This window comes from Mobula birostris, chromosome 2 (genome assembly GCF_030028105.1).
Source record: "Mobula birostris isolate sMobBir1 chromosome 2, sMobBir1.hap1, whole genome shotgun sequence".
NCBI lineage: Eukaryota > Metazoa > Chordata > Chondrichthyes > Myliobatiformes > Myliobatidae > Mobula > Mobula birostris.
Window position 1 is genome coordinate 163,626,722 of NC_092371.1, and position 21,655 is coordinate 163,648,376.

A 21,655-nucleotide genomic window follows, 5' to 3' on the forward strand; every position below is an offset into this window, starting at 1 on the left:
AAACCACTGATAAACATCTATGGTAGCCAATAGCATCAGCTTTACAAACAGGAGAGGAGCGAAGTAGTAATGCTGCCCTGAAAATAGTGATTTAATAATTCATTCTATTTCCTGTGCAAGATCAATATTTGAAACATTATTGGATTTCTGCTCCACAAGAGCATCCAGCAGCTTCACTAGAAGAAAACCTGTGCCCAGAAGAGAAGCGCAATGGCTAATTTTTCTCACTTGAAGTTTCTATTGCATCTTAATCCTTTAACTTTGGAATGAAAACTTATGGGAATAGAAATAGCAACAAAAGTTTACTTTCAAAACAAACAATTGGAGCAAAAAGGAGTTATTGGGAAAAACACAGCAGAGTGGGACAGAAAGGTAGTAGTCTCTGGATTATTCCTTGTTCCATGCACTAATCAGGACAGGAATAGGATAATGGTATAGATGAATGAGTGGCTGAGGAAGTGGTGCAGGGGGCAGGATTTCAGATTTTTGGATCATTAGGGATTTCTTCTGGGAAGGTATGACCTGTACAAATAGGACAGGTTACATCTAAACTCAAGAGAACCAATATCCTTGTGGGCAGGTTTGCTGGAGTTGTTGGAGGGGGTTTAAACTAAGTTGGCAGGGGGATGGGAACCGGAGTGATAGGGCTGAGGATGGGGCAGCTGGAATACAGTACTGTGCAAAAGTCTTAAAGACACCCTCAAGCTTTCATAAGTATTTTGTTTCAGATGTTTATTTTTTGATTCTGCATTAACATGTCAGTAAAGAGCAAATTTTAGATTTCCAAACATTCATTCTCCAAAAATTAAATGTTAGATAAAATTTTGTATTTTGTTAAAGAAAGTAACATATTAAGTAACTGACCACTTTTCAAATAAAAACTTGATTACTTTGTACATATATTGCCCAGTTTAACCTTCAAATCAGCATTTTTTTTACACCACGGCAAGAGCGAGCATAGAAACAAGACACAAGGTAGTCAGCCTGCATCAGCAAGGTTTCTCCCAAGCAGAAGTTTCACAGCAACAGGAGTTTCAAGATGTGCTGTCCAAGCTTTTCTGAAGTAGTACAAAGAAAAAGGCAAGGCTAAGGACCAGAAGTGCACTGATTGGCCATGGAAACTGAGTACAGCAGACAAAAGATACATCAAACTGACGTTCCTTCTAAATCAGAAGTAGTCCAGCATTGTTATAAGCTCTGAATTCACAGAAACCACTGGAACCCAAGAACATTGCTCTACAGTCTGGAGAGGTTTCGTCAGAAGTGGTCTTCATGGAAGAGTTGCTGCCAAAAAGCCATTCATCCGAAGTGGAAACAAATCCAAGAGATTCGCCCAAGCACAAAAACACCAGGACTGAGGAGCTGAACAATGGCAGCAAGTGCTCTGGACTGGCGAATCAAATAGGAGACAGTTTGTCCATAGAAGAGTTAGAAAGCACTGATGGATAAGTGTCTGCAGCCAACAGAGAAACATGGTGGAAGTTCACTGCAGGTTTGGGGCTGCATTTCTGCAAATGGTGACTTGCTCAGAATCCTCAATGCTGAGAACTATGAGCAGATTCTCATCCATCACACAATACCATCAGGGAGGCGTCTGACCAGTCCCAACTTCATTCTGCAGCAGGATAATGACCCCAAACACACAGCTAAGGTCATAAAGAACTACCTTCAACAAAAAGAACAAGGAGTTCTGCAGCAGATGATACAGCCTCCACAGAGCCCTAAGCATCATCACAGAGCGTCATCATCAAGGCTGTCTGGAAATACCTGGAAAGACAGAAACAAGCAAGAGAGACAAAGTCTGCAGAACTGTGCCAAGTTTTCCAAGATGCTTGGAACAATTTACTAGACTATTTTCTTAATAAAACTGCACAATAGTGTACCAAAGAGAAATGATGCAGTTTTAAAGGCAAAAGGTGATCACACCAAATATTGATTGATTTAATTTTTTTTTATTGTTTACTACGCTTCATAGTAATATTTTTGACATTTAGAAAATTTTTCAGTTTTTGAAAGCATCTTCGCTTTACAGAATTCTTTTTACATGTGCTTAAGGCATTTGTGCAGAACTGCATTTCCTTAAAACTAAAGCTTTTAATGGTATGCAGAGTACTGTCTGTCATTTCGTGGTACTGATTTGTAACAAGGCAACAAATCACTCAGCAGCCACACAAACAGGGGGATTTGGGGGGGCTTGCACTTCCATCTCCCACATTTGGCGGGGCCTGAAGGTGTCTTCCCTGGACTTACGCAGCCGACAGAACCAGAGTGTTACACACATAATACACAAACCCATCCTGACATTCTCCCACACACTTGATCATTAGACAGACGATACACAGTCAGGCAATTACAAGCTGGGGAGGACCAGCTTACAATAGTTCAGAAATGTACTAACTGTAATCTTATAAATCTTCCATTAAGTGATGTATTAAGTACAAAACACATGACAAAAGACAGAAAACACTGCTCTTCACTAGCTAGCTCACTGAAGCTACAATTCAGTGTTTGAAAACCCATTCATCTTAGCAGTTGATTCTACAAGTGAATGGGACGCCTCCCAAGCCCCTGCGCGGGAGCCCGCAATTCAGATGCACAAATATGCAAATCTGCATTAGGATATCAACTCTGATTACGGTCAATGCAATAACTTTAGTGCAACCTCTGAATAAAACTGACATGCTCAAAATGAAAAAGCAGCAGTTTTTGCAAAGCAACACACACAGAACACTCGAACTCAGCAGATGAGGCAGCATTCACGGAACAGAGTAAACAGTCGATGTTTTGGTCTTGTTCTCATGTGAACCAATGCGACTATATGATCTTAGTTTTTAATATCCACTCCAGTTGATAGTGTGGACCAAACTGTTTTAAATGTCATGCTATCCAGAAACGAACACCTCTACAATTAAAACAAATTAATTCTGGCCAAAAAGTTAAGAGTTTAAATTACATCTGGCCTCAAAATTGTTCCATCTGTAGATCAGTGCTGGACAAGAAGAGTTTGTGAGCTGAATGACTTGAATAACATTTGGCTCCTGAAAGCCACATTTAATAAATCCCTTGTTTAATTTACAGAAATAAATTCCACAACTGGGCTCTTCAAAATAAGCTGATTTTAAAAATCAAATTGTACTCCAATGCATGCTATGTTCTTAGGCAGTTATGGGCATTCCCCTTGTCCAGTCAAAAAAAAAATCAATCAACACACACAAAATGCTGGTGGAACACAGCAGGCCAGGCAGCATCTATAGGAAGAGGTACAGTCGATATTTTGGGCTGAGACCCTTCATCAGGACTAACTGAAAGAAGAGATAGTAAGAGATTTGAAAGTGGGAGGGGGAGGGGGAGATCCAAAATGATAGGAGAAGACAGAAGGGGGAGGGATGGAACTAAGAGCTGGAAAGTAGATTGGCAAAAGGGATATGAGGCTGGAGAAGGGAGAGGATCATGGGACGGGAGGCCTAGGGAGAAAGAAAGGGGGAGGGGAGCCCAGAGGATGGACAGCAGGCAAGGAGTTATAGTGGGGGGAAAAAAAAGAGAATAAAAGGGGGGAAAATAAAAAATAATAAATAAATAAGGGATGGGGTAAGAAGGGGAGGAGGGGCATTAACGGAAGTTAGAGAAGTCAATGCTCATGCCATCAGGTTGGAGGCTACCCAGACGGCATACAGGTTTCCCCCGCCATCCAAAGGTAGAGCGTTCCTATGAAATGGTTCGTAAGCCGGAATGTCGTAAAGTGAAGAAGCAATTACCATTTATTTATATCAGAAAAATTTGTGAGCATTCACAGACCCAAAAATAACCTACCAAATCATGCCAAATAACACATAAAACCTAAAATAACAGTAACATATAGTAAAAGCAAGAATGATATGATAAATACACAGCCTATATAAAGTAGAAATACTTCTCTACAATCATTGCCGCACTGTTCTCCATCGCGAAAATCTCATGCAAGCGCTCTCGGCAGAAACACGGCGCAAGCGCTCTCAGCAAAAGCACTCTCTCCAGTAACCTTTAAGCTATGAAGCTGCCAAATCATACTAAATAATGCATAAAAATACACAGCCTATATAAAGTAGAAATAATGTATGTACAGTGTAATATCATTTACCGGAATCGGGAAGACAGTACCAAGCACAGTGATGATGGTGCGTTAGGCTGAGTTGTCGGAGGTTGGGATGGTGCAGTGGTCCCCACCCTCCAGGCAGCAAACCGATACTAATCCGCGAAGCATGCAGGGGTACAGCGGTGGCCGGGATGCACCCAGCACAACTTTAAGAAAAAAGCCGAAATAAACAAGCTAATTAATTAGGTGCCACCTGGCACGTAAATGTCGGCCCAGATCAGAGGCAATGCAATCGGCAATCACCTCTGATCTGGGCCGACATTTACATGCCGGGAAGCACCTAATTAATTAGCTTGTTTATTTCGGCTTTTTTTCTTAAAGTGTGCAGGGTGCCTCCTGGCTACTGCTGCATTCTCCGCGAATCGGTATCTGTCCACGGCCCAGGGGTTGAGGTGGTGGAACACTGAGGTATCTGTTTCCATGAGGGCAGGCAGGTCATCTTCTTCTATGTCTGCCTGCCTCGACGTCGAAGGTCGAGGTTCGTCGTCTGCTGTGGCTGATGTGGAAGGCTTGAAAACTGACAGTATGATTGACTGCTAGCCTCACGTATTTTTCTATCATACAGTTCTTTGTAAGCACTCAAACCATCCTGCAAATATACCGTAAACCGACGTACCCTTTCAAAATTAAAGTCGTACTTTATCATTGCAGCGAAAATCTCACACAGTTGCTTCACATTCAGTTCCTGGACAACTTCAATTTCGGTCCGTTCACTACTGCATTCGGTTTCGATTGTTATCCTTTCCTCTTCCAATTGCATCAGTTCTTCATCTATCAGTTCTTGGTCATAGGATGCCAAAACTTCTTCAACATCATCTTCGTCAACTTCCACAAGCCAAACTCACTTTGTCCTTACTTCGTTCACCACAATCAAAACGCTTAATTATGTCTAGTTTTACACTAAGTGTAACAACCTTATGAGCTCTTCTAGGCTTTTCCGATACCTTAGAACTCATCTTGCATACGGCTGCTCACAGGCATGTGTTTAAGCAATGCTGGCTAGAATGCAGTCTGAATCCAGGGGAGAGCGGCTGCTCGGGGCACGCGCTGCCTTTTTTCGTAACAGTGAAAACACCTTCTCTTAGCGAAAACAGGTAACTAATGCAGGCCTTTCGTAACAGTAAGGTTTTATACAGCGAACGCTCGAAAAGCGGGGGACACCTGTACAAGGTGTTGTTCCTCCAACCTGAGTGTGGCTTCATCTTGACAGTAGAGGAGGCCGTGGATAGACATATCAGAATGGGAACTGGACGTGGAATTAAAATGTGTGGCCACTGGGAGATTCTGCTTTCTCTGGCAGACAGAGCATAGGTGTTCAGCGAAATGGTCTCCGAGTCTGCGTTGGGTCTCGCCAATATATAGAAGGCCGCACCAGGAGCACCGGATGCAGTTTATCACACCAGCCGACTCACAGGTGAAGTGTCACCTCTCCTAGAAGGACTGTCTGGAGCCCTGAATGGTGTAGCACTTGTTCCGCATACAAGGATAAGTGCCGGGAGGGAGATTGGTGGGAAGGGACAAGGGAGTCACGTAAGAAGCAATCCCTGTGGAAAGCAGAAAGGTGGGGGGGGGGGGAGGAGGGAAAGATGTGCTTGTTGGTGGGATCCCGTTGGAGGTGGCGGAAGTTACGGAGAATTATAATACTCAGAATTAGTATTCACAACTTTCATGAGGGAAGAACCTAACTTACACTGTCAGAAACAGAAAGATTGGAAAATGTACAGAAACAAATCATTTGGCTGACATTATAAGGTTCTAAAACTTAAACTACACTCACAAATTGCTGGACAAACTCAGCAAGTCAGGCAGCATCCATGGGGGGGAATACATAGCTGACATTTCGGGCCAAAACCCTTCATCGAGACTGGAAAGGAAGGAGGCAGAAGTCAGAATAAGAAAGTGCAGAGAGGGGAAGATGTACAAGCTGGCAAGTGATAGGTAAAAGAAGTGGGTGGGCGAGGGGAGGGTTGAAGTAAGAAGCTGGGAGGAGATAGGTGGGAGAGGTAAAGGGCTGAAGAAAAAGCAATCTAATAGGAGAGAACAGTGGACCTTGGAGGAAAGTGGGGGGGGCAGGAAGGAAGTGGAGGAGGTTCTCGGCAGGTGAGGAAAAGAGAAAGCGTAACCAGAATGAGGGGAGCGCGAGAAATCTGCACCATATCATTACAATACACAAAACACTGGAGGAACTCAGGAAGGTCAGCCAGCATCTATGAAGAGAAATGGATAGTCAACATTTTAGACCAACCAAAATTTTGAACTGTCCATTTCCCTCCGTAGATGCCGACTAACCTGCTGAGTTCTTCCAGTGGTTTTGCTCCAGATTCCAGCATCTGCAGTCTCATGTGGCCACTCCACAACACCCTTCTTCCAGCTCTGCTTCTCTCATTCTATCAGCTCACATATCCCCCTTTGCCCCTCATGTACAGTACTGTGTGAAAGTCTTAGGCACATACATATATACGTAGCTATGGTATATGTTATCTTTCCAGTTACTAAATAATATAAAGCTAAGTATTGTTACTTCTGTTTCCCAACTACCTTCCTATTGTAACCAACATAGTCCTGTGCAAAGGTTTTCAGCACCCTAGCTACAGTATTGTAGCTTCTCTGTGAATGCATTATTCCAGGGGTCCCCAGCCTTTTTTGCACTGCAGACTGGTTTAATATTGACAATATTTTTGCGGACCGGCCAACCCGGGGGGGGGAAGAGTGAGATTGCAAACGGACAAGAGTAGCATTCGAATACGTTGTGGTAACCCGGAAAAGGCTACAATGACCATGAAGCCTTGCGCGGCACCAGTGCACATGTGTGACCAGCGGATGCCAGTACCTGCCGATTTTTTTTTCCTGCAAATCGTTTTTGGCCATTCTGTTCGGGGGTGGTGTTAATCACGACTGGAATATAGATGATAAGTGGCTCAATTTGGTTTCTAAAAGGGTTTATCTAATGAATATATTAAACACACAGCACATATTTTCCTCGCATGAATACAGTAATAAGTCAATTATCAGGGGAGGACAGGGGAGCTTGAAGTAAGTGTTGAATGAACTTCCAGTAGAAGTGGTACAGGCAGGTTCGATATTATCATTTAAATAAAAATTGGATAGGTATATGGACAGGAAAGGAATGGAGGGTTATGGGCTGAGTGCAGGTCCATGGGACTAGGTGAGAGTAGCGCTCGGCACTGACTAGAAGGGCAGAGATGGCCTGTTCCCATGCTGTAATTGTTATATGGTTATATAAGTCACTTATAAGTCAATAGCATCATAACATTTTAAGTAACGTTTGGATATTAAACATACAGCACATATTTTCCCCATATGAACATATAAAATTATTGCAACACACCAATATCGCTGAATCAGTGGAGCCCTGGGCTCGTTTTCCTGCACAAGACGGTCCTATCGAGAGGTGATGGGAGACAGCGATACTCAAAGGGGGTTCCTTATATCCAGTCTATTCCGCAATTTAGTTTTTGTTGCATTCATTGCAGAAAAGCCCACTTTGCAGCGATATGATGTTGAAAATGGAAGCAACGTTTTCAGTGTTTTCATAGCTATCTCAGGATATTCAGCCTTGACTTTGATCCAGAATGCCGGCACAGATATTATGTCAAACATACTTTTCAGCCCGCCGTCACTTGCAAGCTCGAGGAGTTGATCTCCTTCTCGCGCTGACATGGATGATGCATGGGTAATGTCCTCGCGTGCGTAATGACTCATCAGCGGGTGTGACAGGGAATGAGGAAAGGTGCAGCTGACTCATATCGCCAAATTGTATCGTTTCCTCGCAGCCTGGTAGCACATGCTTTGCGGCCCGGTGGTTGGGGACCGCTGCATTATTCTATCTCCCTTTACTGTTCCTAGTTCTTGTGAATTCCCCATTCTAATGATGTCTATCTAAAGCAGTTTATCTGGAACACTCCTTTATACTTACAGCAATGACCCTATCACATAAAGACACTTCATGAAAGAACAAAGTTCAAAATCTTTCCTTCTCCAGAGATCGCTAGCCAAATGTACTTTTCTGAGCTACACTGATTTTGATACCACGCTTGCAAACCTATTGTGTCATTTCTCCTATGTACCAATTTATATTTTGTGTTCAGTGCTGTGATATATCCAAGAAACTTATTTGTTTTACAAAGCTACTGCTCTAGGGAAGAACACTAATTAGTCATCTAATTTTTTTTTACAACAGCTTCATTAACTCACATCTCCATTTTAACAGTTAGTGAGTCTTGCTCCAAATCCAAACTGCCAGAATACTTTGAGAAAGTGGTTTTATTGCTACAAAAAGATTAAAAAGTCAATTTTTTAAAACTTTCTTTTTGGGCCAATGCATCCTCTAATGGCAACCTCCATTTTCAGCCCACACCAAGTCAGATATGCCCTATTTCAGTGCCAGAAGGATGAACAGATACAGGAGAGAAAGAAAAAGATACCAAATACATATATCGATTTTCGCAAAATTTCTACAGATGTACCATGGAGAATACTTTAACTGGCTGCATCACCATCTGGTATGGAGGGGCAAATGCAAAGGATCAGAAACAGCTGCAGAGGGTTGCTCAGCCAGCTCTGTCATGGGCACAAGCATCCCCACCATCACGAATATAGTCACAATGTGGTGCTTTATAATGCAGCATCCATCATTAAGGACCCCAGTCTCCCAGGACATGCCTTCTTCTCAACGCTTTCAGGGAGGGGGGACAGGAGCCTCAAGACACACGTTAAACATTTTTGTAACAGCTTCTTCACCTCCACCATCAGATTTCTGAACTATTCATCAACCCATGAACACTACCTCACTATTTCATTCTTTTTTTGCACTACTTATTTGATACACAGTCTAATTTTTAGCAAAACAGAAGAGCTAAGAGACAAGTTCAAGACAGCAAAGAAGAATCTCTTTGCCACCTACGACCGACTGAAGGAAGAGGAACTAGCTGAGAGGATTAGAGAGATAGAGGCTGCTAATGAAGACATCCAGCAGGGAGAAGCATGGCGCCTAGTCAATGAGATCAGTAGACGGAAGAAGTCCCCATTAGGTCAAATAAGTGGTAAAACAGCAGAGGACTGTCCAGACATGGTTTACCCACTTAAGAACCTGCTGGGAAGCCCTCCAACGATCACAGAAGAAGAGGACATACCCACGATACTAATGCAAGTCAACATCGATGACGGCCCATTCACCATTGAGGAACTGAAGGCGGCCAAATATGCACTCAAACAGGGCAGGAGCGCTGGACCAGATGGGATACCACCAGATGTCCCGAAGAACTGCGACCTGGACAACATCTTGCTGGACATATGTAATACGACACTGATGAAAGGTGACAAACCAGAACAGTGGTTACTGTCGAACATTATCCCAGTCCCCAAGTCTGGATCCCTCACGAAGACAGATAACTACCGCAGTATCAGCTTGACCTGCATCTTAGCAAAGTTATACAATCGGATGATCTTGAACAGGATTCGCACCGCCATTGATCCTAAGCTAAGATTCAATCAGAATGGTTTTCAGCAGAAGCGCACAATAGTAATGCAAATACTTGCTCTCCGTAGGATCATCGAAGAAGTCAAGAAGGACAACCTACCAGCCATGCTTATTTACATCGATTTTCGCAAAGTTTTTGACTCCATTCACCGAGGTAAACTGCCAAAGATCCTGAAAGCTTATGGAGTGCCAGACCATCTACTGACAGCAATAGAGTCCAGCTATACAAAACCATGGCGAAAGTTGTATCACCAGACGGAGAAACAGCAGTGTTCGAGCTCCTAGCTGGTGTGCTGCAAGGAGACACTCTGGCACCCTACATCTTTATAATCGTCCTTGATTACGCTCTGCGACAAGCTACCAAAGATCATGACAAGCTTGGTTTTACCATAAAACTAGGATGAACCAAAAGGGTCAGATCAGTTACGTTCACAGATCTAGATTTTGCAGATGACATAGTCCTGCTCTCTGAACAGACGGAGGAAGCACAGCAGCTACTGACAAAAGTGGAAATTGAGTGCAATAAAAGTTGGACTTCACCCAAACGCTAAAAAGAGAGTAAATAGCGTTTAACTGCGACGAAGGTACTCTCAAGACCATAAAGAATGATACCATTAAGAAAGTCTTTGACTACAAGTACCTCGGGTCAAGAATGATGAGTTCGGAGAAGGACATAAAGATACGGAAGGCACTAGCACGGAGGGCTATGAACGACATAAAGGAAATCTGGAAGTCGAACTTGACCAGAGGGCTTAAAAAGAGAATTTTCATAGCAGTCATAGAGTCCATTCTCATGTACGGATGCGAGACGCGGGCACCCACCAAGACTATGCGAAAGTCTCTAGACGGTTGCTATACACGAATGTTCCGGATGGCTCTTGACATCTTTTGGCAACAGCACATGAGAAACATCAAGCTCTATAATGACTTACTGATGCTCACCACTAAAATCAAGGCGAGAAGACTGCAACTAGCGGGACACTGCTTACGCCACCCCGAGCTACCTGCCAGCCTAATCATCATATGGGAGCCCAAGCACGGGAGGATGAACCCTGGGCGCCCTCCCAAGACTATGGTCAAGACGTTCCTAGAAGACAGTGGCACGGCTAATGTAGATGAACTGAACACACTGATGAGGGAGAGGGAGAAGTGAAGAGTCCGTCATCGTGCCCGACACCGGCCCCATAGGCCTGAGTCAACATAGTAGTAGCAGTAATTTTTGTGATTTTTTTTTATTAAGGTAGCTCACTGTACTGCTGCTGCAAAACCACAAATTCACAAGATATGTCAATGATAACAAACCAGATTCTATTCTGAACTTCCCACAGCAAGAATATGGTAAGATCAGAATATTTTATTTAAACTGGTTGGAATTAAATTGCTCCAGAGGCACTGGTGCTGTTGCAAAAACCAACAGAACAGATAAAAAAAAAATGGTCATCCCTCCATGAAAAATGATGAAATAACAGATGAGGAAAGGTAATGGAATTATAGAAACTGCATGGCTTAAATAAAGCACACACTGTGATACTGGTGCTTCCTTTTACAAGGAATAGAAATACAACGCGGCTTAATTGAGAGACAGCATGCACCCGAGTGAGGCAGAATAACTACTCACAGCGTGGTACTCCAAAGAATTATTTTTAAGGAAGTCTTGCTGCTTGTCATAGAGCTCACCAAACCGAAAACGGAATAAGTCCAACTCCTGCTGAATAAACCATCGCCTCAAGTCCTCCCTAAAGATAAGGGGAAGTGGCATCAGGGGACATGGAGAGAAAGAGAATTAAATAAGAGTGAGTACACGATCACAGATCAATCAATCAAACATGACAAACAGGGACACTCCCTTCATTAAGTACAAATCCAGAGATTCTGGGAAGTATTAAATTGGGAAGCAATGATCAGGTGTACGTAAGCACAGCAGGTCATCATATTGAAGAACAGCAAAATAATTCTAAAGTTCTGAGCTACTGAGATGAGATGAGGAAAAATACAATTCCATGGGAGATCTTTGGAAAAAAGAAGCTTTTGTGAGCTCTGATGAAGGGTCTCGGCCAAAAATATCGACTCTTTATTCCTTTCCATCAATCCTGTCTGACCTGCTGAGTTCCTCCAACATTTTGTTACTCTGGATTTCCAGCACCTGCATAATCTCTTGTGTTTAGCATCTGAACTTTGTTCATTGATGAAGTGACTTCCTGTGATAGCTCAGTAAGGTTTCATACCTCATTATTAGACAAGACCACTTGCTTAACAGTTTATGTGATATTAGTATCACAGAGTCACACCAGGTTTGTGCAAACCATCAGCAGGCTTTCAGGCCAAATTTACACTAATCCCATCTTATTCTCTATACATTCCCATCAACTCCCCCCACAGTCTACAACTCACCTACATACCTGGGGCAATTTAAAGTGGCCATTTAACCCACTAACTCACACATTCTTGCACGTAGTTTTGGCCTCTTTACTTGAGAAAAGATATACTGGCATTGGAGGCAATGCAGATGGTTGATTCAAAATATAAGGGGGTTAGTCTACAAGGAGAGATCAAATCTCCACAGACTATATGTGTTAGAATAAGAGGAGATCTTATAGAAATTATGAAAAGAGTAAGATAGAGGCAGGGAAGTTGTTTCCACAGGTAGCTCAGACTAGAACAAGGACACATAGCCTCACGGTTCAAGGGAATAGATTTAATGCAGAAAGGAGGAGAAACTACTTCAGCTACTGCACAGAGTCTTGTCATCTTCAGAAGTTTTCGGATGACTCTGCCATAGTTGGATGCATCAGCAAGGGAGATGAGGTTGAGTACAGGGCTATGGTAGGAAACTTTGTCACATGGTGTGAGCAGAATTATCTGCAACTTTATGTGAAAAAGACTAAGGAGCTGGTGGTAGACCTGAGGAGAGCTAAGGTACCGGTGACCCCTGTTTCCATCCAGGGGGTCAGTGTGGACATGGTGGAGGATTATAAATACCTGGTGACACGAATTGACAATAAACTGGACTGGTCAAAGAACACTGAGGCTGTCTACAAGAAGGGTCAGAGCCATCTCTATTTCCTGAGGAGACTGAGGTCCTTTAACATCTGTCGGACGATGCTGAGGATGTCCTACGAGTCTGTGGTGGTCAGTGCTACCATGTTTGCTGTTGTGTGCTGGGGCAGCAGGCTGAGGGTAGCAGACACCAACAGATCAACAGACTTATTCATAAGGCCAGTGAAGTTGTGGGGATGGAACTGGACTCTCTGACAGTGGTGTCTGAAAGGAGGATGCTGTCCAAGTTGCATGCCATCTTGGACAATGTCTCCCATCCACTACATAACGTACTGGTTGGGCACAGGAGTAGATTCAGCCAGAGACTCATTCCACCGAGATGCAGCACAGAACGTCATAGGAAGTCATTCCTGCCTGTGGCCATCAAACTTTACAACTCTTCCTTTGGAGGGTCAGACACCCTGAGCTAATAGGCTGGGCCTGGACTTATTTCCTGGCATAATTACATATTACTATTTAACTATTTATGGTTTTATTGCTGTTTAATTATTTATGGTGCAACTGTAATGAAAATCAATTTCCCCCGGGATCAATAAAGTATGAGTATGACTATGACTATGACTAACTGCTTTTCCCCGGACAGTAGGGAATCTATAGAATTCTCTACCCAGGGAAGCAGCAAAGACCAACTCATTAAATAGGTTTAATACACAGTTAAATAGATTTTTAAATAGCGGGGGAATTCAGTGTTATGGAGTTGAGTCCACCACCAGATCAGCCATGATCTTATTGAATGGCAGAACTGGTTCAATGGACCACAAAGCCTACTCCTGCTCCCATTTCTTATGTGGGAGGAAAAGGGAGCACCCAGGGGAAATCATAGTTTTAAAGAAAGAACGTGCAAACTCCATGTGAACATTCAGTACCAAGAAGCACTAGAAATAGCACACCACCAATAACATCACGACACCACCCTGGTCAACATCCATATGACCAAAAGAGCGGCATATTTTCATTTTCTACCTGAACGAGTTGATTCCTCAACCTATGCACAAAATTGTACTAATTTTGAAACTTTCATGAGCAACACACACAAAATACTGAGTTCCTCCAGCATTTTGTGTGTGCTGCTCGAATTTCCAGCATCTGCAGATTTTCTCTTGGTTGTGATTTGAAACTTTCACCCTTGTTTTCAAAGCTCTCCACAGCCTTTTTGCTCTTTTGGTATCCTCCTGCCCTACAATCCTCCAAAAACTCAAATATAAACAGAGTACCAAAAACACTCAAGTCAGGCAGTCTTGGAAAAAGATAAAAGTTAATAGATCTGAACATTAGAACATCTCAGGTTACCTTCACCCCAAAAATGTCCACTCCATTTCTCTTTCCACCGCTGGGTGTTTTCAGCATATTCTGGTTTAATTCCAGTATCTGCAGTATTTTTGATATAGCTTTTATGGATTTCTGTCCTTTCACAGCTTCCAACCTAAACGGCACTGTCACTGCATCTTCCTCCAAAAGCCAAACTGCTGCTTGGCAATCCACCACAGGTCAGCTACAGTAGACAATGAAGATGCTACAAGCTTCAAGTTGAATTTTAAGTTTAATTTTCATTCAACCATACATGAATACAGCCAAACGAAACAGTGTTAGTCCAGGGCCAAGGTGCAAAACACAGAACCAATAGTGGTACACAGCTCAAGAGATATATAGCACATAAGACAGCAGGAAACGTACAGCCACACAAAAAACTAATAATATAGCCCAAGTCCCTTAGTGCCACGTCCCATAGACCAGAGGTCCCCAACCACCAGGCTACAAAGCATGTGCTACCGGACCGTGAGGAAATGATATGATTTGGCGATATGAAACGATATGAGTCAGCTGCAAACAAGAAGAAATCTGCAGATGCTGGAATTTCAAGCAACACACATAAAAGTTGCTGGTGAACGCAGCAGGCCAGGCAGCATCTCTAGGAAGAGGTACAGTCGATGTTTTGGGCTGAGACCCTTCGTCAGGACTAACTGAAGGAAGAGTGAGTAAGGGATTTGAAAGTAGGAGGGGGAGGGGGAGATCCAAAATGATAGAAGACAGGAGGGGGAGGGATGGAGCCAAGAGCTGCACAGGTGATTGGCAAAAGGGATATGAGAGGATCATGGGACAGGAGGCCCAGGGAGAAAGAAAAGGGGGAGGGTGGAAAGAGAGGGGGAGAGGGAGAGAGAGTAAAGAGAAAAAAAAATGTGTGTATACAAATAAATAAATACCGGATGGGGTACGAGGGGGAGGTGGGGCATTAGCGGAAGTTTGAGAAGTCCATGTTCATGCCATCAGGTTGGAGGCTACCCAGACGGAATATAAGGTGTTGTTCATCCAACCTGAGTGTGGCTTCATCTTTACAGTAGAGGAGGCCATGGATAGACATATCAGAATGGGAATGGGACATGGAATTAAAATATGTGGCCACTGGGAGATCCTGCTTTCTCTGGCGGACAGAGCTGTCAGCTGCACCTTTCCTCATTCCCTGTCACGCCCACTGTTGAACTTGAACATACGTGAGATCATCAGTTGGTTATTAATCTACAACTACTCGATGAGTAAAAAACAAGTCACTTGAGAGTTTCTTTGGAAGAGGTGATAGGGGACATAAAAGGCCTAATGATGATGATAATACAGAGACAGCTGAGGCTGAGACTGCAAAAAAAAAGTTTCCTTCCACAGAAAATGCAGTCGGCCCTCCTTATCCACAAGTTCCGCATGCGCGAATTCAACCAACCGCGAATCAAGAAAACCCGGAAGTGCTCTTCCAGCACTTGTTGTTCGAGCATGTACAGACTTTCTTTTCTTGTCATTATTCCTTAAACGATGCAGTATAACAACTATCTTACAAAGCATTTACATTGTATTAGGTATTATAAGTAATCTAGAGATGATTTAAAGTATATGGGAGGATGTGCGTAGGTTATTGTGGATCGGGATCGGAAAAAAACCGTAAGTTCTCTTACCAAGTAATTTGGAACAGGGACATTCGATATTATTTAGTGTCAGTTAGTCAAACGTTTGTCTTAGTATATAGTATATATTTTACCTTTCTATGCATATAAAACACTTAAGAAACATATGTTTCAGCACCAGGCTCGGGAACAGAAGTTCCCGAGTTCAATCCAGTGACAAACCGCTCCCGAACACGCTCTCCATCCCTGCCGGGTTGATGTGAAGAATCAAAAACCCAAAACCCCAAAACCCAATAATTAACCACTGCATTGCTTAGTAATAATTATAGCTTTCATCAGGGCAGGGCCTTTCTCACTTGTATCCTTTAAAATTGTTCCGATCATTGACCGACTGTAGCCTAACGCAATTCCAATGACTGGTGGTGTTTCACCTCTTTCCGATCGCTTTGTTATTTCCACTTTATTTTCAATCGTGATCGTGATTATTTTCGTGAACAGAAACACTGCGGATTCAGAGCTCCGCCGCCGGGTCCTAATGTCCACCGCACTGAGACAGGTTAAATAAGGTCCAGGGTTCCGCTAGGTCCTAAGGTCCACCGTATTGAGACAGGTTGAATAAGGGACTTGAGCATCCGCGTTTTTTAGTATCCGCAAGGGGTCCTGAAACCAATCCCTCACGGATAACACGAGGAATTCTGCAGATGCTGGAAATTCAAGCAACACACATCAAAGCGGCTGGTGAACGCAGCAGGCCAGGCAGCATCTCTAGGAAGAGGTACAGTCGACGTTTCGGGCCAAGACCCTTTGTCAGGACTGTAATTCTACCCCAACAAAAACCTCGTGTCCTGACGAAGGGCCTCGGCCCGAAACATCGACTGTACCCCTTCCTAGGGATGCTGCCTGGCCTGCTGCGTTCACCAGCCACTTTGATGTGTGTTCCTCGCGGATACGGAGGGCCAACTGTACGAGTCATACATAAAATATGGCTTTATTGTGACTGATGATTCACACACTCCAAGCCCCCTGTGTGTGATATGTGGAGACAAATGGTCTAATGAGGCAACAAAGCCCTCAAAGCTGCTTCAGCACCTTGAGTCCAAGCACCCTGCACTTAAAAGACAAACTCATTGAGTTTATTTTGAGTGGAAAAAACGTGAGCAAGCGGGACAGAAGCAAGTGCTGAGACCCACCACCTCCACAAATGCTGCTGCTCTGAGAGCATCATACTTAGTGGCTAGCCGTATTGCTAAGGCTAAGAAACCTTTCACTGTTGGTGAAGAATTGATTCTGCCTGCTGCCAAGGACATGTGCCGTGAACTGTTGGGAGAAGCTTCAATGTTGTTGAAGTTATCAATTGCATCAAAGCAAAAGTCCTTAACTCACATCTGTTTGAACAGCTTTGCGAGGAAATGGATGCAGAGCACAAACGCCTTCTCTTAGACACTGAAGTCAGGTGCCTATCAAGTGGGAGAGCCCTGGCCAGGGTTTTTGAGTTAAGAGAGCCGCTACAGAGATTTCTTTCAGGAAAAAAGTCACCACCGGCAGCACACTTCAGTGACGAGGAGTGGGTAGCAAAACTCTGTGTGACATCTTCAACCTGCTCAATGAGCTCAATTTGTCACTTCAGGGGAGAATGACAACTGTCTTCAAGTTGGCAGATAAAAGTGTCCGCTTTCAAAGCCAAACTGGAACTGTGGGGACGGTGAGTGGATAGGGGCATATTCGACATGTTTCCAACATTAGCAGGTATTTTGGGAAAGACTTGAGGCTGCACCGTCCTTCTCACAGCTGGTGCGCGATCACCTATCTTTGTCGTCGACAGCATTTGAGCGTTACTACCCAACTGCAAATGACCCAAGACGTGCAAAGGAATGGGTCAGTGACCCATTTGTGAATGTCCCCGGTGAATCATCCATGTCAGTGCAGGAAGAAGATCAACTTCTCGAGCTTGCAAATGATGCTGGGCTGAAAAGTATGTTTAACATAACATCTCTGCTGACATTCTGGATCAAAGTCAAGGGTGAATGTCCTGAGATAGCCACGAAAGCACTGAAAACGTTCCTTCCATTTCCAACATCATATCTCTGCGAAGTGGGGTTTTCTGCAATGAATGCAATGAAAACTAAATTGCAGAATAGACTGGACAAAAGGAACCCCCTTCGAGTATCGCTGTCTCCCATCACCCCTTGATGGGACCGCCTTGTTGCAGGGAAACAAGCCCAGGGCTCCCACTGATTCACTGATATTGGTGTGTTGCAATGATTTTATATGTTCATATGAGGAAAATATGCGGTGTGTTTAATATCCAAACGTTACTTAAAATGTTATGATGCTTTTGACTTAAAAGTGACTTAACACTATATTCATGGGAGGAAAATATGCAGTGCGTTTAATATTAAATTCGTTAGATAAATCCTTTTAGAAATGAAATTGAGTGTATTAACCACTTATAAGTGACTTATAGTTGACTTATCACCTATATTCCGATCATGATTAACACACACCACCTCCCCACCCCCAGTCGGCCGGTCTGCAAGAATATTGTCAATATTAAGGTGGTCCGTGGTGCAAAATAGGTTGGGGACCCCTGGAGTAGACTGACGGTGCATAGGATGTCGTCAGCAACAACAGCATGCAGCTGTTCGAACATCACGCACTAAATAAAAGGGCAGTCACACACAAACACAATCCAGTTTGTCTTACACTGCGCGAACACTGAAGGGCAGCAACCAACGGGAAAGGTCAAGCACGAACCCAGCATGGATGCTATGCCACACAACCTCCTGCAACTCCTCCCCTGGGCAGCTGCAAGGGGCAATCCACAGCAGGAAGCCCTGGTCTGTGCTACAACCAAGGTCAAGCAGTTCCCCCGCCATCAGTCTCGCCAATGAACCAGTGAACTAGGGTCCTGGGATCACAAGAAAAACATCCAAGACAATCATTCGCACCACTTATTGGATCGCATACGACCTCTAACACCTTCTTCCCTGGGTGGCTGAAGCAGACTGCAACACAGTACACAACAAATCCAGCTCCACTACCATGAAGAAACTTGCTACTGAGGTAAATCTGCGATAGTTGACTTTCTTGCTAACCAGCATTGTCTTGCAACCATAAAAAAGATGTAAGGGACCCAGAGGAGCCACTGTGTCCAAGCACTGCTATCTTACTGAAAATCACAACGGAAGCTTCTCACATGGGTCAGAGCCATTCAGTGATGTGATTACAATACAAAGAGAGGAATTAAACACAAGATCTTGCTCCATTTAATACTGGAAAAGGCAAATACACCATCATGCTTCAGGCATTGTGGCACATTGTAACAACAGCATTTAGTAAACAAAGGGGAAACATGTACGGCTTACTGCAAGAGCAACCACCCAAATCAGCAAGATGACCTTGAATGTAGCTAGCACCCATATTAAGGTAAAAACACTCCACAGCATTAGCAAACAAAATTCAACCCTAAGCCTTAAGGAGACATCATAAGACAGGATGAAGCCATTCGGTCCACCATTTCTTCATGGCTGATTTATTTTCCCTCTCAACCCCATTCTCCTGTCTTCTCCCTATAACATTTGATACCATTACTAATCAAGGACCTATCAACCTCTGCTTTAAATATACCTAATGGCTTGGCTTCCATAGCCATCAGAGGTAGATAACCAAAAGAATTGTTCAAAATTATGAGTCTTAGAAAAGAGGACTGTTAGCAAGGGAGGGAACAGCAGCTGTCGATGGTACAGCCAATAAAATAGTGAAGTGCAAAAGGACAGAATTTTTTTACAAGAGCTGTGGGGCAAGCAAATACTTTGGAGATAGGAGAACCAAGATAATGAAGCATCCCAAAAGCAAGACTGAGAATTTTAACATTAAGCTGCTGCTGGAGCAGGAGCTAACTGAGGTCAGAAGGCCAAAGGGGGATGAATAAAAGAAACTGGCACAAGTTTTGATAACTCCCCGAGAGCATCATTGGAGGTGCATCACCGTCTGGTACGGGAAGTGCAAGGCATCTGACCACAAGCCTCTACAAAAGATTGAGAGCACTGCTGAGGGGATCATGAGGTGTCTCTTCCACCCAGAGATATTTATCAAGCGCACTACATACGCAGGGCCCTTACTGTTGTCAATGACTCCTTCCATCTGTCCAACAATCTCTTTGACCCACCCCCCGAACATCAGACAGGAAGTGCTGTAGCATTAGGACAAGAACTGCTAGGATGGGAAACAATTTCTTCTCCCAGGCCAAGAGACTACTGAACTCCCTCCCACTCCCAGGTTTCATCACGTATGCAACGCCAGCAGTATTATAATGTTAATTGTTTAATTTTGTATTATAGATGTACCTTATTTGTCAATTTATTTATGGTAATTATTACTTAGTGTATTGTGTGTGAGTAACATGTAGCACCTTGGTCCAGAGGTGCTATTTCATTTGCAATATACATAAATATGGTTGAATGACAATAAGCATGAACTTAAACTATCCTTAACTACACACATTTAGCAATTTACATCATCTGTTGAAAAATGTTGATGTATGAATTCCAATCCCTTACGTCTCTGCAAGCTGCAGAGCACTGTTGCCTGACCAGCTTTAAATTCTGACTCTCCAAAGGTACACAGCTTCACAAACCACCAAAAAAAAATTCAAAACTAGACCTAGAATATGGTCCCAATGCACCCTCTGGTGGTCAACCATTGTAAAGCTCATTGTCTCCCAACCTTGTTTCCAAAGAAACACAAGAGATTCTGCAGATGTTGAAAATCTTGAGCAATGCACATAAAAAAAGCAGGGACTCAGCAAGTCAGGCAGCATCTATGGAGGGGAATAAAGAGCCAACCTTTCAGGCAGAGACGCTTCAATATTTTCTTTCTTTTCTTTTTAAATCTTTTTATTAATTTTCAAAATTATAAACTCAATAACAAAGTTGGTACAAAGAGATTAGAATAATCTTAATCAGCATTTCCAAAAAGGATTTTAAGTAACATAGGCATAATAGACTTCCAAACTCATAATGAAATTAGTCATAAAAAAAAATAAAAAGAATATATATATAAACCAAAAAAAATCCCCAGAAGAAAAAAAAACCAAAAAGAAACAGAACAAAACAGGGCTAGACCAATATCTTGAATCAGACACGTTCAGTAATGTCGTCAACTCCGCTCCTCTGTTCATATAATTTAAGTTAGAAAAAAGATTCGGAAAGGTCAGATTACATCATATGAAAATGTTGCATAAAAGGTTTCCAAGTTTCTTCAAATTTAACCAAAGAGTCAAAAATATCACTTCTAATTTTTTCTAAATTTAAACTTAATATAGTTTGAGAAAACCATTGGAATGTAGTAGAAGGATCAATTTCCTTCCAGTTCAACAAAATAGATCTTCTAGCCATTAAAGTAACAAATGCTATCATCTGACAGGCTGAAGAAGACAAAGATCTACGTTCTACCATCGGCAATCCAAAAATTGCCATAATAGGATGGGTTTTAAATCAAAGCATAGAACTGTTGAAATAATATCAAAAATATCTTTCCAATATTTTTCCAAAAGAGGACAGGACCAAAACATATGAGTTAAAGAAGCCACCTCAGAGTGACATCTACCACAAGTAGGGCTTATATGGGAACAAAAACAAACTAGTTTATCTTTGGACATATGGGCTCTGTGTACTAATTTAAATTGTATTAATGTATGTTTAGCATGTATAGAAGAAGTATTAACTAATTGAAAAATTTTCTCCCATTTCTCTATAGGTAGACAAAGTTGGAAGTTCCCTTTCCCATTCATTTTTAACTTTATCAGATACACCTGGCTATAACTTCATAATTATACCATAAATAACTGCTATTAATCCCTTCTGAAAAGGATTTAAACCTAAAATTTTATCAATAATGCCAGTAGGATTTGAAGCCAGAAAGGTAAGCAACGTAGAATTTTAAAAATTTCTTATTTGTATCTAAAAAAATGGGATCTAGGCAAATCAAATTTCTTAGATAATTGCTCAAAAGACATAAAACAGTTATCCAGAAATAAATCACAAAGACATATTATACCTTTCGTTTTCCATATCAAAA

The 21,655-nt window shown here is 42.7% G+C and overlaps 1 protein-coding gene across 3 annotated transcripts in view; it reads right to left on the bottom strand.

The window, feature by feature from the left end:
• prim2 (DNA primase subunit 2) overlaps positions 1-21,655 on the bottom strand; it is a 306,308-nt gene that overhangs the window by 259,955 nt on the left and 24,698 nt on the right. For all 3 annotated transcript variants that reach the window (XM_072278120.1, XM_072278111.1, XM_072278103.1), the window contains one exon: positions 11,251-11,368. In XM_072278120.1, the coding sequence (XP_072134221.1) occupies positions 11,251-11,368 (118 nt within the window). The remainder of the gene's footprint in view (positions 1-11,250; positions 11,369-21,655) is intronic.